This window comes from Metopolophium dirhodum, chromosome 7 (assembly GCF_019925205.1).
Source record: "Metopolophium dirhodum isolate CAU chromosome 7, ASM1992520v1, whole genome shotgun sequence".
Classification (NCBI taxonomy): domain Eukaryota; kingdom Metazoa; phylum Arthropoda; class Insecta; order Hemiptera; family Aphididae; genus Metopolophium; species Metopolophium dirhodum.
Genome location: NC_083566.1, coordinates 36,605,735 through 36,622,082, shown reverse-complemented (window position 1 = coordinate 36,622,082; position 16,348 = coordinate 36,605,735). Strand labels below are relative to the sequence as shown.

Here is a 16,348-nt window from a genome sequence, read left to right as displayed (position 1 = left end):
TGTAGTTGTATCATCAGAAAGTTTATCTATATATTTTTATACATTCATACGGTTTATAATATATTATGTATAGACTACTAAATACACATCGTTGAAACTCTTAAAGAATTAAACAATTTGTAAATGTTAAGAATCGCTGGATTTATCATTGGATAAGAATTAATTTGTCTCAGCACTACTTTAAAAATTATTTAATCCATACATACTTACCTTAATATACTAAGTACTAAGTAGGTACCTATGTAACTAAGTAAATAAATACACTTTTTTATTATATAAAATATTATAATATACACAATAAAAATTATCAACGACATAATAGTTAACTTATTATAGTTGGAAATCTAAGTTTAAAACTTTTGCTACCAATGTATTTTAAATACAGTTTAAAAAGACTATTAATTTATTCCTCGTGGCATATAAACGAAACGTTACACGAATGTCATTGACATTGTAATATTATTTTAATTGGTATGACATTGATTTCGGCCTTCAGGGTTGTTGTATATGTACCCAATTCAAACGATTGCATATGAAAATTAAAAACGATTATAAGTGTCTTCATAATAAATTATAGGGGGGATGGAGTGTCCGACCCGAGTTCGATACCTCGGCCGCGGGCGGCATTTTTCTTCGGGCAAATCACGGTGTCCGGAGAACAAGTGCGGCCATCCCGCCACCCGGGGCACGGCAGAAACCTACGGGTGCCCCATTAGAAATTCTGCCAAAACACAACACACACGTGTACCAACCTACCCAATTTAAAAACCTACAGTACCCTCCCCCATACCCAATGGCCTATGTTGCCGCGGGTCACCCAATAAAAAAAAAATTAAATTAAATAAATTATAAATTAAATATTATTAACATATCATTTTGAAAGATTTTACTGTGTGAAAATGATATCTTAAAATTAGAACGATAATACAGAAGCAAGATTTCAGCTATGATAGAACTATATTAACTGACCCTGTGCACTTCGTTGCTCACAAAAAATGATAACTTTTATAATATGATACAATGTTTATTAAATTTGTTATCTATTTAATATTTAAAGTTATAGTGTTCAATAAAAAAAAAAAAAATTGAAAAATAGAAAAATAGAAAAATGTATATAATTTTTATCGGCAGATAGTAATAAACTATAATAAATAACTTTTTTTTCTTACGAGTAATCAATATTGTTAGCAGAAATAAACAAATATGCGGTTATGATTTTAATGCGTCCGAGTAAAAAATATAGCGACCAAATAACAAATACATCTTAAAATTAAGTATTTCCAATCATAATCATAATAACAATTTTATGTAACCAGTGGCAAGCATTTATATATTTAAAAAAATTATTTCTACTATTATAATCTGTAACCAATGTCAACCCATAAACAAAAAAAATTATATTTCCATTGTGAATTTCAAAATCCTTGTGTAACTATGCATTGAGCATCTCTTTAAATTCGAATTTTTAAATAATTACCTAAACTTAGCGCACCACTTCGAGGTGTTACGAATATGTTGTAAGCATTTCAAGTTACTAGCTATCATAAGTTAAGGCTCTGCGTTGATCAGTTAGTCAGTCAGGATACGTTCGACCATATACCTATATGTATAGATTATTGTAATGGTATAATATAGTGATATATTCTTTAATTTTTTTATTTAGACTACCACCGTATGGTATGCAGAGTTACAAGCCAAACATGCTCTCCCCCCTTTTTTTATTTAATAATGAATTAATTTAAATTCTGATTTATGGAATTATGAAATATACTTTAAGCCATATTTTAAAATTCATGTACTACTTAAGGAGTGTTCTGTGGCGATACAAACTTCTAATTTTCAAAAAAAAAACCCATTTTTTACTGTAAATTATTTGGTGGATAGTTTTTTTTAGAAAATTTTGATGTATCTATAATTAAAAATTCGAACGAGTAGTTTTTAAGTTATATAAAACTGTTAATGCTAAAGATAAAACTGATTTTACATAATATAAATAATATTAAAATACCTAAGTAATTTTACCATATTAGATCTAGTGTTTATTATACTTGGACCATTTTTACAAAATTTAAATTTTGGTAGATTAATATTAATTACTAAAATTGTTAGCTCACCATTATAACCCATATAATCTTCACAAACCCATTATTATAGAGGAAAAACCTATTTCCTCACTACACAAAATTAAATATTTAAAAAACAACTAGTTTGAATTTTGATTTTGAAACATCAACATTTTCAGATAAATTATCCGCTAAATAATTTACAATAGAAAAAGACAGTTCACATTTGAAAAATGGTAATTTGTATCTCCATAGGACACTCTTTGAGTATATATAATAATTCCAAAAATCAGATTTTGAATAACTTCCGTATTATTATATTTATAAATAAGTAATCAGGTAGACACACCTAAATTTTACTGTTATTTTATATACAACAGAACTGATACGCAAAAACTATGGAGGTGGATAATAATTATTTGGTATTTTAAACTGTAATTTAAAAGTTATAAAAAATTCATGAAGAGATCCCAAAGAAACAGAACAATTAATAATATAGCATTAAACATTACATGCATTATATCTATGCATGTATAGTTTGTTATACTATAATACATTTATAACGTATTAGTGCATTGAATTATTATAAAATTAATTATATACTTAGTAAGTTACAATAATACATAGGATACCCTCGAGCGGCCTCGGCCGAATTTGTGATGCCTGTTCCGCCAAGTTACTGTAGTAGACATATTCGATCTACGCATTATGTTTTTTTTTTTAATTCTTAATTAGTAGGTACCCTAATTAACCTATAAATAAATAGATAGGCTATAAATAGCACGCATATCTGGACAGTGTATTTTTTTTAACTTTTGAATAATTATTTAAATGTTTATATATTATAATACTAACCGTTTATTATTATTACTTGCTCCGCGTTTCAAACAACCGATTTTTGAACAATGTTACATTACGTACGTTGTCTACGATGTGCAGTGTAGTGTACTAATTTCCCGAAATCGTTATTATAATTGTAATGTAAAATTTATATTATTTATACCATGGTAGTGATTCTATAGGTGTTTACTTTATTTTTAAATTGCTACGTATATTTTTAATTCCATATTCTGCTTAAGTTGTAATTAATGAGAATATTCATGAATAAAATATGAGCTCACGTTTAAAAAAACGCGTAATATATAAAATAATAACTATGAAGATAACAACAATAATAATACAGTGTTGTAAACGTCTTGTAACTTGTAAGCGCCTGCTATTCGTATTACACGTCATACAAAACACACGACAATTGACTGAAAATGTGCCTCAGTCAGAGACTATTGGGTTAACGGAATAAATTGCACTTGTTTGAATTTTCAGCAGTGTTTTGTGAGATAAGGTTAGGTCATAATGTAACAGGGTTAGGTTATTATGGTTAGATTCTGCGTATAGGTGCGCAGATACGATAACATATACGTATACGTTCCTATGATGCGCGAAAATGATTTCGGCATCAGCTGACTGCGTTGCGGTCAATGAACGGACGCCACATAATGTTACCTAAGAAAAAACTAGTTTGTCAATTTTATTTTGCGATCGGAATACACATATTATCATATTATATTAAATTTTAGCCGAGCGGCTGAATAAAATCATTGCCATTATTGTATCAAATACTGAAAACAATATTATTTTTATTCGCCCAAAATATATTATTTAAAACAGACACAGATAGTGTCTAAACACTTATGTGTAATTAACATATAAACGAAATTTTAATTGTAAATTAAAGCTAAACGTGATATCATTATGTATTATATTTTACTTAAATATTATCAAAATTTTATTATTTCAAATAGTTTCGTATTTTTGATACATACAAATTTAGGAGTAACGTATCTGGAGGTACAAACCTACTGAAAAACATGATTTTAAAAATGATTGAAAATTATGATTTACATACTGTGATATTTTCAATATACATAATGCCATATTCTTAGATATATGTTACACTTTTATTTAATTGGATTACCGTAATGTACTTGTTACAGTTTTTGGTAGGTAGCATACTTCACGACTCACGAGTACAGAATGAGGTAGGTATATTAATATTTACTATTTAAATCTTTTAAAAATACTCATAAAATAAATGATTTTAAACTAATACTGTTTAAAATTAAAAAAAAAATGTCTATACTTCAAAAAGTATCCAAATACTATTGTAATTGAATATATTTCAATCGGATTGTCATTTGTAGACGTCTAACTATTTTAACAGACGTTACTGTATGCCTGTTTAACAATAATATATTGGAATGACATGCCCCCTATTTACCCACCCTGTAAAACCACACGCGTCTGCATAATGTGAGCATGCCAACCAATAGGTTTTTTTAGCACAATTTTAAATTTTCTCACAATATGACCATTAAAACCTCGGTTTAGAGTACAAATTTATGGCAGCGTACCGTACTTCCAATATTATGAATTTCAAAAAAATCATTTTCTAAATATTTAGCATGAGATTAGCATGTTTGGAATTTGCTTGGCACCAGAACATGTTTAAAATTAAAATAACACGAGGGAGCAGTCTGTGCAAACATTTATTCAGTCACTCCCCCCCTCTTTATCGACATTTTGGATTTGTATGGGTTTTATTTGCTCCGATGATTAGCATATATAAATTAGTAACTTGCAGGCTGTTCGGTCGAGACATTGTCATTATTAAATAAAATCATGCAAATCGTGGATCAACTAAATTAAAGGGCGTTCATCAACGTTTTGATCCATTATGACAGTGGTTTTGATATTTAAAAAATTCTCAACGTTACTATAATATAAATTTCAGTCAAAACTATTTCCACCCAATTTATAGTTTGTCGTTTAACTTTATAGTTCCGAGTTAAATTTTCCAAAACCAAAAAATACCCGTAATGATAAAATAATTACCCTGTACAGTGTACATAGTACTTAATTATGGTTTTATCGTTTTACATTGAACACACCCATACAGACAAACCCAAATAACTACATTGCCTACGAATGCTTAATAGGTAATTATTAAAATGTTAATAAATATACATAACTACATAAGTAATTATCAAGTAAAACAATAAAGAATTCTATTAAAAAAAAAAATTAATCAAAATCAAAATTCATGAGTATATTAAGAAGTATCTACGCATAATCAGTGGTGGTCAAACTGTCAAACAGTGGGAGGAAGAAGGGATAGTCGGTGGATCCCCCAAATTTTTTCAATATAATATATAGGAATAAAATGATAACCATAAATTATATTTTTAATGATTAAATAGTGTATATTAAAAAATCGGCCACATCCCATTGTGATAAAATTATTTGACCACCACTGTACGTAATTAATTATTATGATTCTAAAAGAAAATATACCTAACCAGTTGTTAAAACCGTGAAACTGCCTAAAAAATTAACGATAGTAAACATTGAACACATTAAGATAATAGTTAATAATTAACACTAATAATTACTATAGTATGAAATTCCTTTATATAATGATAATAATTATAATTATATATTACACTCACGAAATAATAATATAAAATCAATATAGGTACGTCTATATTAAAGGCAACAAACAATATATTAAAGTTATAACTTATTAAACTAACAACATAGTGTTAGTAATCACGATTACGAGTCAATACTAATTATGATTGATACATAATATAGGCACCTAATGTATATTGTATTATGTACTCTGTTGTTCAAATTGGTGCCTTTTAATTACCTATAGGCTATATTTTTTGACCATCAATTTCCCTATATATTGATGCGAATCGTCATTCAGCGTGAATGATCACTTTTATATAATTGCAGAAGCTACATCGGCGCCAACAGTTTAAGTAAATAGTAATTAAAGAAATCAAAAACTCATATTTCTCAATATTTATATCATTAATTACGAATTATTCAAATATGCAAATTAAACAAAAAGCATATAAGATATATATAGATATATAGTTACCTACTTGAAATAATATAAGCTGCATAACATCGTTTGTAAAAAATTCACTATTTACAATATAATACCTACGCATCACCAACGTCTAACATATTATTGTATTATTATTAAATGTAATAATAAAATAATTGTTGAAAATAAAATATCTATTATATTATTTTAACTATAAAAAACTTACTTTGTTGTGCCCATAGAGTCATATTTTGCAGATCCAATTTTAGCTTTAAGCTATCATGTTGGCATTGAGAATTTTCTGATTTTATAATTGCATTTGGTAACGTCGGTAATATATTCGTAGGTCCTGTCAACGATGCGTTGACACTGACTAGGAATAACGCAAATACTGCAAAACGATATACCATTTTATTGGATAACGGTATACGTTTCTGAAACAAAATTAAACAATTTATTATGTAAAAAAACAGTTAAATAAGTATAGTTTAATGAATTCATATTAATTGTATTCTTATTTTAGATTTAAATTGAATAATTGTATTGGTTATATCGATCGTAGTGCAGAACCTTTAAAATGTAGCATAATATTTTATACAATATTTAGATTAAGTTTAATTTTAGGTAGGTACTAATCATTTGTAAAATCTGCAATCGTAAATTTGTATATTATATAGTGAGGTAAAAAAAAAATTCCATGTCTTTTCTATTAGTCGGAAATGTGTTTTCAATGGAACTAGCAGCAATAGATAGGTACAGCCGTTAGATGATTAATTAATCAAATTTTCAGACTGAGTAGTATAGATTTGGTCCATTTGGACGTATAGTATGTAAATCTGGGGATACGCCAAAACCTTCTTAAAACCACACCGTTCAAGCCTTTCAGTCCACCAATCTTCGGTTAATAGCCTCGACCCCTTGGTACGTAACGAATGAAACCTTACACAAAGATTTTAAAATTGCAACAGTTGACCAACTAAACAAAATATATTATAACAGGATTCACTTCAAACTCTAACACCAGCCTAACCCTTTAGTCCCTCATCTATTATCACGACTCTTCCTGACAACCCACCACGCCGCATCAAGAGGCGTCGCTACTGTGACCTATTAAAATAATATTGATTTAATAAACTAATATTAGGAAGGTTCTGGCTGACTTCCCTCATCTTGTGCATCATTTGTTGTTTTATAATATTATGTATATGTTTATGACAGACATCTTTTTTACATATTGTGTTAACAAATACAGAGTGTAAATTTTCAAATAAATAAAAATAAAAAGATTTTTTTGTTTCAGTATTCACTACTTATGAGTTATGAGGAACCTTTTATTCAATTTTCAAGTCTTAGGTAAACAAATTTAACATTTTATACATTTTTAACTACAAAATAATTTGTACATTTTCGTGATGTTGATTAATTTTATTAAAATTTGAACTTTCAATCACTTATAAAAAAAAATAGTGTTTATGTATTTTAAATATTTTTAAATTGCTAAAAGAACAACTCATGTGGGATCTTGTACCTAAGTTTTACGTTTTTGACATAGCATAAATTTAATTTGGTTATTTTTTTAAATAATATTACTTACTATATTAGTATGAATTTCTCATAGACTTAAAAAACTATGATGTTTACTTTATAATTATTGAAGATAAATAGAAGACTAATAATCATTTTTAAAAATATATTTTTTGTCAAACTCAATACATTCAAATGATTCAATAATATAATTTTGTTATTCTTTTAATATATATTAATAAATAGATGAAATAGATGTAACTGTAAATTAAATTTTTATGATTTATTTATAACACAATATATTATGTGTACATAAATTCACCTATTCACATGGTATATTATTTTAGTTAAGTTTATGAATCATTACTTAATTGTATAGGTACTTGCATTGTGAGTTGTGACTCTTATATTATAATAATTATGAACTACAGATCATCGAAGGCAATTAGTGTATAATGACCTTTTTATTTACGAAAAGGTTAGAAGGTACTACTGTACTATTTTAATACTTATGTTCCGTTTAATACCTATAGATATTAATGTATACATTTAAATACATACTTCTTAAAAAAATATATTAATTTATAGTTTTATAAATTTTTTTTAAATTGTAATTTCTTATATGAATACTGTTATTGAATATAATATAGTAATGCGTACTATGTACATATAGGTCTCAAACACTTCCCGCAGATAATATAATGTAATTATATTTAAACTATATTTTAATGGATTTATCCTGATCATTTTTTAAAAAAAAGTTATCTTGCAATAATAATGCAAAAATGAATGCCTAATAGTAAAATGAAATACTTTAATCACAACAATATCATAAAAGATACTTTGTAAATAGGCTGATAGTCTTCGCTTGTAATCGTTTATCGTATACAATGATTATTGAATTCAAATTTAACACATCCATTACAGTGACTCTCTAGACACCAAATGAACCTACAGCAGAGCATTACCCACTTACCCGCTTTTTATCTTAAAAATTAAAACTAAAATTCATGAATCAAAAATGTTGTAATATATTTTAATTTTTATGCTTGAATTTTGAAATATAAAGTCAATAAACTCCTATGTAAAGTCTATGAAATTGAATGATAAGTAATATGAATTACAAGTATTAGGTATGCTATATGCATAATATTATAGGAATTCATACCTACGTCATAATAAATAAATAAATAATTTTTGTTTTTCATGAATTTCAACATTTTCAATTATTGAAACAAAAATTGAATATGTGTTATTCAAAACCAGCTGAATTACCTGGCGTTTCCCAGGAAAAAATTGTGATTGTTCAAGTCATGTTGGGTGTAACAAGCTGTAGAATTAAAGTCTTTTTAAGTGTAAATGATATTATATTTTAATTTATAGCCATCCAAACCGGTGTTGTCCGTGAGATTCACAAGTGATTATGCGAGCAGTATATATTATCAAGTAGGGAATCTACCTGCGGTAAATCGCGGATCCCGCGTGGTGCGTACCACCACTTTAACTCTAAAGTATCAAAGTTATACCAAGTTCACTTAATTCAATCAACGACGGATTAATACAAAATTCTAAACTCTAATCTGGCTGTACTAAAATCCGATGAATAAAAAAATACCAAACATTCATATAATCGTATGAAGAAAAAACAACAATGTAAAAATAAGAAAAAAACTATAAAAAATATAGTGTACACCGTAACCGTGGTTCGAACTCGAGGATATTCTGTAGTTAAATGCATGGAAGTGCCACTACGCCAACTAATTATTAATATTAAAACCAACAGCAACCATTTATCAACAAAAATTTCTATCGTAAATCTCAAAATCCTTGTTTGAGTACCTCCTCGGTTTGGACCTACCAGGTGCAATCGTGAATCTAAATCATCCCGGGAACCACTCAAACACACACAAAAAATTCATCAAAATCGGTCCAGCTGTTTAGAAATGCAAAAGGAACATCTTGACAGACATCCAAACATTCATTTTTATATAATATATACAGACAACAAAGAACATTAGTCTGTATATTTATGCAATTTTCAGAACAGTAATACATTTTTTTTGTTATTAAACTTAAGCCCGGAGACTATGGCCATTAGCTTTTAACATTTATTATAGAAATATTGTATAGGTAATTCCAATCATCGTCTTAAGTCACCTATTGTATGAATACTACTCGCCATATTACACGTGACTAATATTATTGAAAATCTTAAATTAGTAGGTATGAAAATAATATTATAATATTATTAACTGTCATAGATAAATATGAAATATTATACTTCACTATAAAATAAATAAAAATGTATTTTTAATTTTTTAGTATGTTGATATTATGTTTTAAATGCGTAGTATTTTTTTACTGAAGTGCGCGTATCTTTATTCGTAGTAGAATAATTCATACGAACATATCAACTATCATCAAAATATCGATTGAGAAGTTCAAAGAAATTCAGAACTAAACATCTACATTTCGGTAATAATTTTTGAATGTCTTTGTTTCATATAGGCATGTGAAATAATATGTATTGTACACCTAGGTATTTTATATTATAAATTATAAATAAAAGTTGTATTGTTTAAAATAATTAAAGAATATTATAATTCTATTTACATACCATTAGTTTTTGTTGTTGTTATTTGTACAATTATAGGTTAGGTACCTAGGTATTTATGAAATGTATTTACCAATACATAACTCAGAAAGGTTAAAAATAAGGGGCATGTACCAGTTGCCCTCATATGTTAATATATACACGATTACAATATATAGCCCTTAAAATAGGGGAGGTAAATATACAAATAATAAATACAATTATTTATAAAAATAAAGTAAAATAGTATAAAATGATTAAATCAAATTTTGATTTTTGTAATAAATATAATAATATATTATACAAATAATATGGTTAAAATGAAAATTGTAATAATAATAATAGCCTACTTTGTGTAAAGCGAGATAAGGTGCAGATTTCATCTAACTCAGAGTGATGACTTGGTGGAAACGCATACAATTAGGATTAAAGCCGGATAATATGGATCCAAATTCAGAAATTGGAAAATGACTTCACTTCATTTTCGGTCATTATAATTATATTATTTATTATGAATTTTTTTCCATCATTTTACCTATAAGTACTATTTTTAAATTCTGAGCGGAGCGAAAGAATGTATTTTTTTTTTGACAAATTATAACATTGAATGCCATATAATTATAATATTTATTATTTTATTGACTTTTTCATATTATTTTGTTAGTAATTATTGTAATCATATGAATTTATTTCTATCATTTTATACTATTTTACTTTATTTGTATACATCATTTTATTTATTATTTGTAAATTTACCTCCCCTATCTTACAGACTATATACTGTAATCGTGTATATATTAACATGTGAGGGCAACTGGTACATTCGGTCGGGGGCAACTGGAACATTTGGTTGAGGGCAACTGGTATATTTTTAAAACCCCGATAACAGTCGTGGGGGGCAACTAGTCAACTCCCAAAATAAGTAATACTACCCTAAATCTAAATGTATATAGAGTCATATTATTGTAATGTCAATCGGATAATCTAACTGGCTCATGATTTATCTTTTAAATTTTTTCGTGACCTTCATGATACAAATTTGTAAATTCTCGTTTATTATTTTTAGTGTGTAGCATTGACGTTACAAATTACAACTCTACAAACACGAATCAATGTATAAGGAAATTATTGTATTTTTTATTGCAGTAACTGCTGTTGACTTATAAGTATAAATTAATTAAAAATTCAATAACAAAATGGAAATACCGTTAAAATTTGTATACTGGTAAATAAATTAACAAATAAAAAGTTTTCAAATCACAGTACTTAGGCAATTAATAATTACTTTTAAATTTTTTTGTTTAGTTATATATATATTAGGTGTTTCGGTATTGGTCAGTAAGTTGGGAACCTATTTAAAAATTATTCAAATAGATACATACATTATAATACAAATAACTTGTACCCCTTTCATTTTAATGAGTGTTATAAGTCTTATATTAATAAATAGTTCGATTCATTGATATTAATTTAATTTACTGCTATGGTTTAATAAAAGAAAGGGGGAGGAAGAAGGTAAATACTTTGTTGTACTGTTGGAGTCTAGTGTAACTCGTCATAGAGTAGGTCACAGTTATAATTTATCCATGGTTCATGTACCTATGTCTTAAATTTGAATTCAATAGTAAATAATTGCATACGAAAAACGATTATAAGCGGGGACTGTAGTCAACCTATTGTTATATAAAATTGCTATTAATCATTTAGTAATTTATTTTACTATACGGTATTAACTATATATAGGAAATAACATAAAATTAATATAAATATTTTGAAAGTGTCATTGTGTGTATAAAATATAATTACTATAGTCGTTAAAAGTTTCAAATAGCCAGCAATAATATTTTTTAAATTCCAACCAATCAACTAAAATATTGTTATTCTTCATTTAAATATCTAATCGTCCAAATTTTAACTTAAAATGTCTAAAGAAAAAAATTATGCCTACATTTTTTCCAGATTTTTTAGTTACAATACAAGTAATTATAAAGACCTTTGTGTTAAATTGAAGATTTCATAAATTTTAACTACACAATTATTTACAAATATATGTGGTTTTTACAAATCTTGTCAAACTTTGAACTTAAATTCTTATAACAAAAATCGTATCTATGTATATTTAATATTTTTTAATAAATATAAATACAGATTATAAGAAACCTCAAATACATTTTCAAGGTTTTAGCAATAGTGAACAATTTGTTAACGACAATATTAATATAGAAAATAAAATATTTAAATGTTTTTGGATATTGTTATATTATGTTATTATTTTTTTTATATTACTACTAATTTTATTATTCAATTGACCAGTCGCTTTTTGGATACAGCGTGCATTAAGAAAACACATTTTCATGATGAGTAAAAGAAGTTTAATGTAAATCATATAATACCTATATATATAATGAATGTTTCCATAACAGAAAAAATTTAATTTAATTAAATTTAAAAAAAAATCGTGTTATTAATGCACTCTGTTGGCAACTTGTTACATCCTCTTGAATAGTAAAAAAAGATATATAAAAAAAAATTTAAAAAAATAATAGTTACATGGAATTGTATAGAAAAAGATGTATTCAGCCCAAAAACATATCTATGTTGAAAAAACTAAAAAAAAATCGAAAATATGAAATGTCTAATAATAATATTATGTACTGTGTAAAAGTAAAATTTTTAAATTAAAATTACAAAATAAAGATCATAATCCATCACACATTTTCTTGCACCATTTCGTCTATAAGGTTTGTTCGAGTATAAAACTCACTTTGTGCTAGTACCAAATATAAGCATTTGGTAAAAATTGCAAGCAACAGTTATTTGTCATTGAGTTACACAAAAATAAAAATCAATCGTTTTTGTGTAAATATTCCCGTTTTTATTTTAATTGTTTTTAAAAATACTGAGTTTTCAATTTTCTTTCAGAGACTACCCTCAAAGTGAAATATCGAAGCATTTTATCGACTATTTATCGTGTATACAAACATACATAATTGTATAAAATCAATATAATCATGGCTCAGAATCCAAAATATAGATTGATAAATCAATCATACTCGATAACATTACAATATTTTATTTTATTATGTTTTTAAAAATATTTTAATTGAAGATTTATGATTAACACAAATTATTCACAATATATACTACCTAATTAGTACCTAATTAACATATAATATTAAAGTTATTAAAATCGGTTGATTATTCTTTATTATTGTATTTTTCATGTCATAGTTAAGTATTATTTAAAAAAATTGTTATGATATTAGTATTAAGTGAATTTTTAAGCGTAACTTACTTGCATTTTTTCCTGTTTCACTACGTTTCTTACCTAAGAGATACAGCTCTGATCTGTCCACTAAGGCAACTGAACTACGACTCACCAAAACTGGTTACGGTTCGATTATCAAGACCAAGTTCAAGAATAATTTCCCCACCTCAACCACCTACTATATTATTCTTATTACCATCCTTGCGATTTCCTCCATTCTTTGAGTTAAAATTGAAAAAAAGTGTTATACATAGGTACGATATAACTCGCATAATTATAAAACTAAATATTTCACAAAAACCTTGAATAGAAATCGTGTGAATGATCATAAATAATATTTGGTTCTTTATATTACAATATATAATATTTATTATTTAAGATTTTGAGTAAGCGGACGATTGTATAAGACAGGCATGTATTTATTTTTTTTTTGCGGGGGCGGAGTGGGGGTAGTCTTTAATTTTATATTTTAATATTTTCATATTAAAAAATATAAAATATATGAAATAGAACCATATGACAAACTAGTTTTGTAGAAATCTGAATCATATAATACATAATATATTTTTGGCACAAATACAATACACAAAACATCCCCCTAGCTACGTTACTTATTTAGGGACCAACTTTTGGCTAATGATAAAATAATAACATGTTATCGACCCAAATTTTCGACAGGCCTAGGCGAGAATGGTCATTCCGCCACACTAGCCAGTCCACCCCTGCACTTATTGTATATTGGTTTCACTTTCATTTTATGAGGATTTTAAGTTTGAATTTTGACTAAATTTGATATTTAAACAAATATTGAGTATTTTTTTATTATTCTAAAAGTATTAAAAATAGATACTTAAAATATTCCCCAATGACTTAAATTATCTTTTCTGTATACAATGAAGTGTTTGATTTAGACTAATTGTAAGCTATTTATTAGGCATTTGACATTTTTGAATTTTTTGAGTTTATTTTCTATAAATGTTAATGAAAAATATTACGCTTGATCCAAAAGCTTAAAATTTAATACAAGGCTCCTTACGAGTCTTACACTTTTATTTATATTGGCTTAAAAATATCAAAAAATATATAAGTACCTACAGTTTGTTGCTATACGCGTTGGAAGTTTAACTATTAACAACATTGCCAAACTCATGAAGATGTGCAAATTATCATAGTGAAAATTTAACTAAGTTAATAACAATTATACCGAGTAATATAATTTTATAATTAATATAGTAAAATATATTCGATTTGTTTTTCTCGAAAATTAATTCAAGATATCTTTAAAAATGAATTATTAATAGCAATACAAACACATTATAAAATGGTTTTAGTAATATAGGTGGACACAACGTCTTCGCTCAAAATAATTTCTCGTGTACCTACGTACCTACTACTACCTAGGTATATGGTAAGAATATAGGGATAATAGGTATAACACTGTACAAGGTAAAATAGGGATAAATAAATTCAACCTTCAATAGGGTGCGCTTTAAACATATTATTAGATGCCATATATTTACTGACTTTAAGAAAGCCTTTGATACAGTAGATCATGGTCTTTTAATAGATACTATTGATAATCTCGGTATTGATAATCCTTTTCTCGCCTGGTTAGAGTCCTATCTAACATCAAGAAGACAATTTGTCTCCATCAGCGGAGTGCACTCCGATCTTGTTACCATACCTTCCGGTGTACCCCAAGGTGGTCATCTTAGTCCCCTTCTTTTCATTTTATTTATGAACTCTCTCAATGATTCTTTATCCTTTGTTAAAGTTCTCTTATTTGCCGATGACATTAAACTATGCCTAAAAATAAACTCTCCCTCTGACTGTCGTTTCTTACAATCCGACCTTGATACATTTTCAGATTGGGTAAGCCGTATTAATCTTACACTTAACATCGATAAATGACACGTAATGTCCTTCTCACGAAGCAATTCACCTCTCCACCACTCCTACTTCCTTAATGGTCCTCTTCTTAATCGTAAATTTCTTATTAAAGACCTAGATATCTATCTCACGTCCACGCTCTCTTTAACTACCATATAAATATTATAATCGGTAGAGCACTCAAAATATTAGGATTTGTTAAACGTATTACCGCCAACTTCACATTCCGTACATGACAACTCACTTATTCCCTCTAATTTTCAACTACCGTACCACCGCACTTCATATGGATTCAACCACCTACTGGCTACTTCACAGAATGTTACGCAGCCTCAAATCAGCCTAGTTTTTCATATTCTTGTTACCAGATATTTATTTCACATATTATACTATAGTTTTTTTTCTCTTTGCTACTATTACTCAACTGTTTTTGTTATATTTAGTTTAACCAACAAATTATTGTACTTAAATTAATGCCTGTCATGGCGTAAATCAATAAAATAAATAATAAATATTATATTTGTATTTAATAACTAAAAGGAACAACTGCTATCATATTTACGCAAAGAAAAATCTGGTATTGTATTATATCCAAGAGGAAAGAAGAGTTTACATTAAAATAGGTATTAGTGTGAACAATTTGATAGTATAAAACAATCGTAATGGAGTATAGTAAGTGAAAATCAATATGAAAATGTGTTTGGCATTGACAATATTCGTAGTTAATACAACTTCAAATTTCTTTGTGCGTAGGTAAAGTGATTTTTCATTGAATTCTAATTTAACACATCCATTACAGTGACCGACTCAATGATGAAAAAACTCGACACCTACTCAACAGACTACAGCGAGCGACTTCCCTGTTTTCATTTTACATTTTTATTTCACAGTTTTATAATTAAAAAAACTATAGTTAGGTTAGGTTAGGTTATTAGGCAATAATATGTTAATGTACATTATGATAGCCAGATCTGTCCTCATCATCGATACGTTTGTGTAGAACAAGTTATATTCATATGAATTAATTAACAATTCATTATATTATTAAGTAGGGATCAATACTATAGTTTAGGTACCCTCAATGTATTGTTTTTTTTCAGAAACCAATATGAAAA

General features: G+C 27.1%; 1 protein-coding gene across 2 annotated transcripts in view; it reads right to left on the bottom strand.

Moving 5' to 3' along the window:
• Positions 1–13,461, bottom strand: part of LOC132949272 (nose resistant to fluoxetine protein 6-like) — a 40,211-nt gene extending 26,750 nt beyond the window's left edge. Inside the window, exons 1-2 of one of the 2 annotated variants that reach the window (XM_061020069.1) lie at positions 13,371–13,461; positions 6,185–6,392 (exon numbers count right to left, since the gene is read on the bottom strand). In XM_061020069.1, the coding sequence (XP_060876052.1) occupies positions 6,185–6,392; positions 13,371–13,376 (214 nt within the window). In that variant the 5' untranslated portion in view covers positions 13,377–13,461. The remainder of the gene's footprint in view (positions 1–6,184; positions 6,393–13,370) is intronic. The other variant, XM_061020070.1, reaches the window with a different exon arrangement.
• Between the last annotated feature and the right edge of the window lie 2,887 nt (positions 13,462–16,348).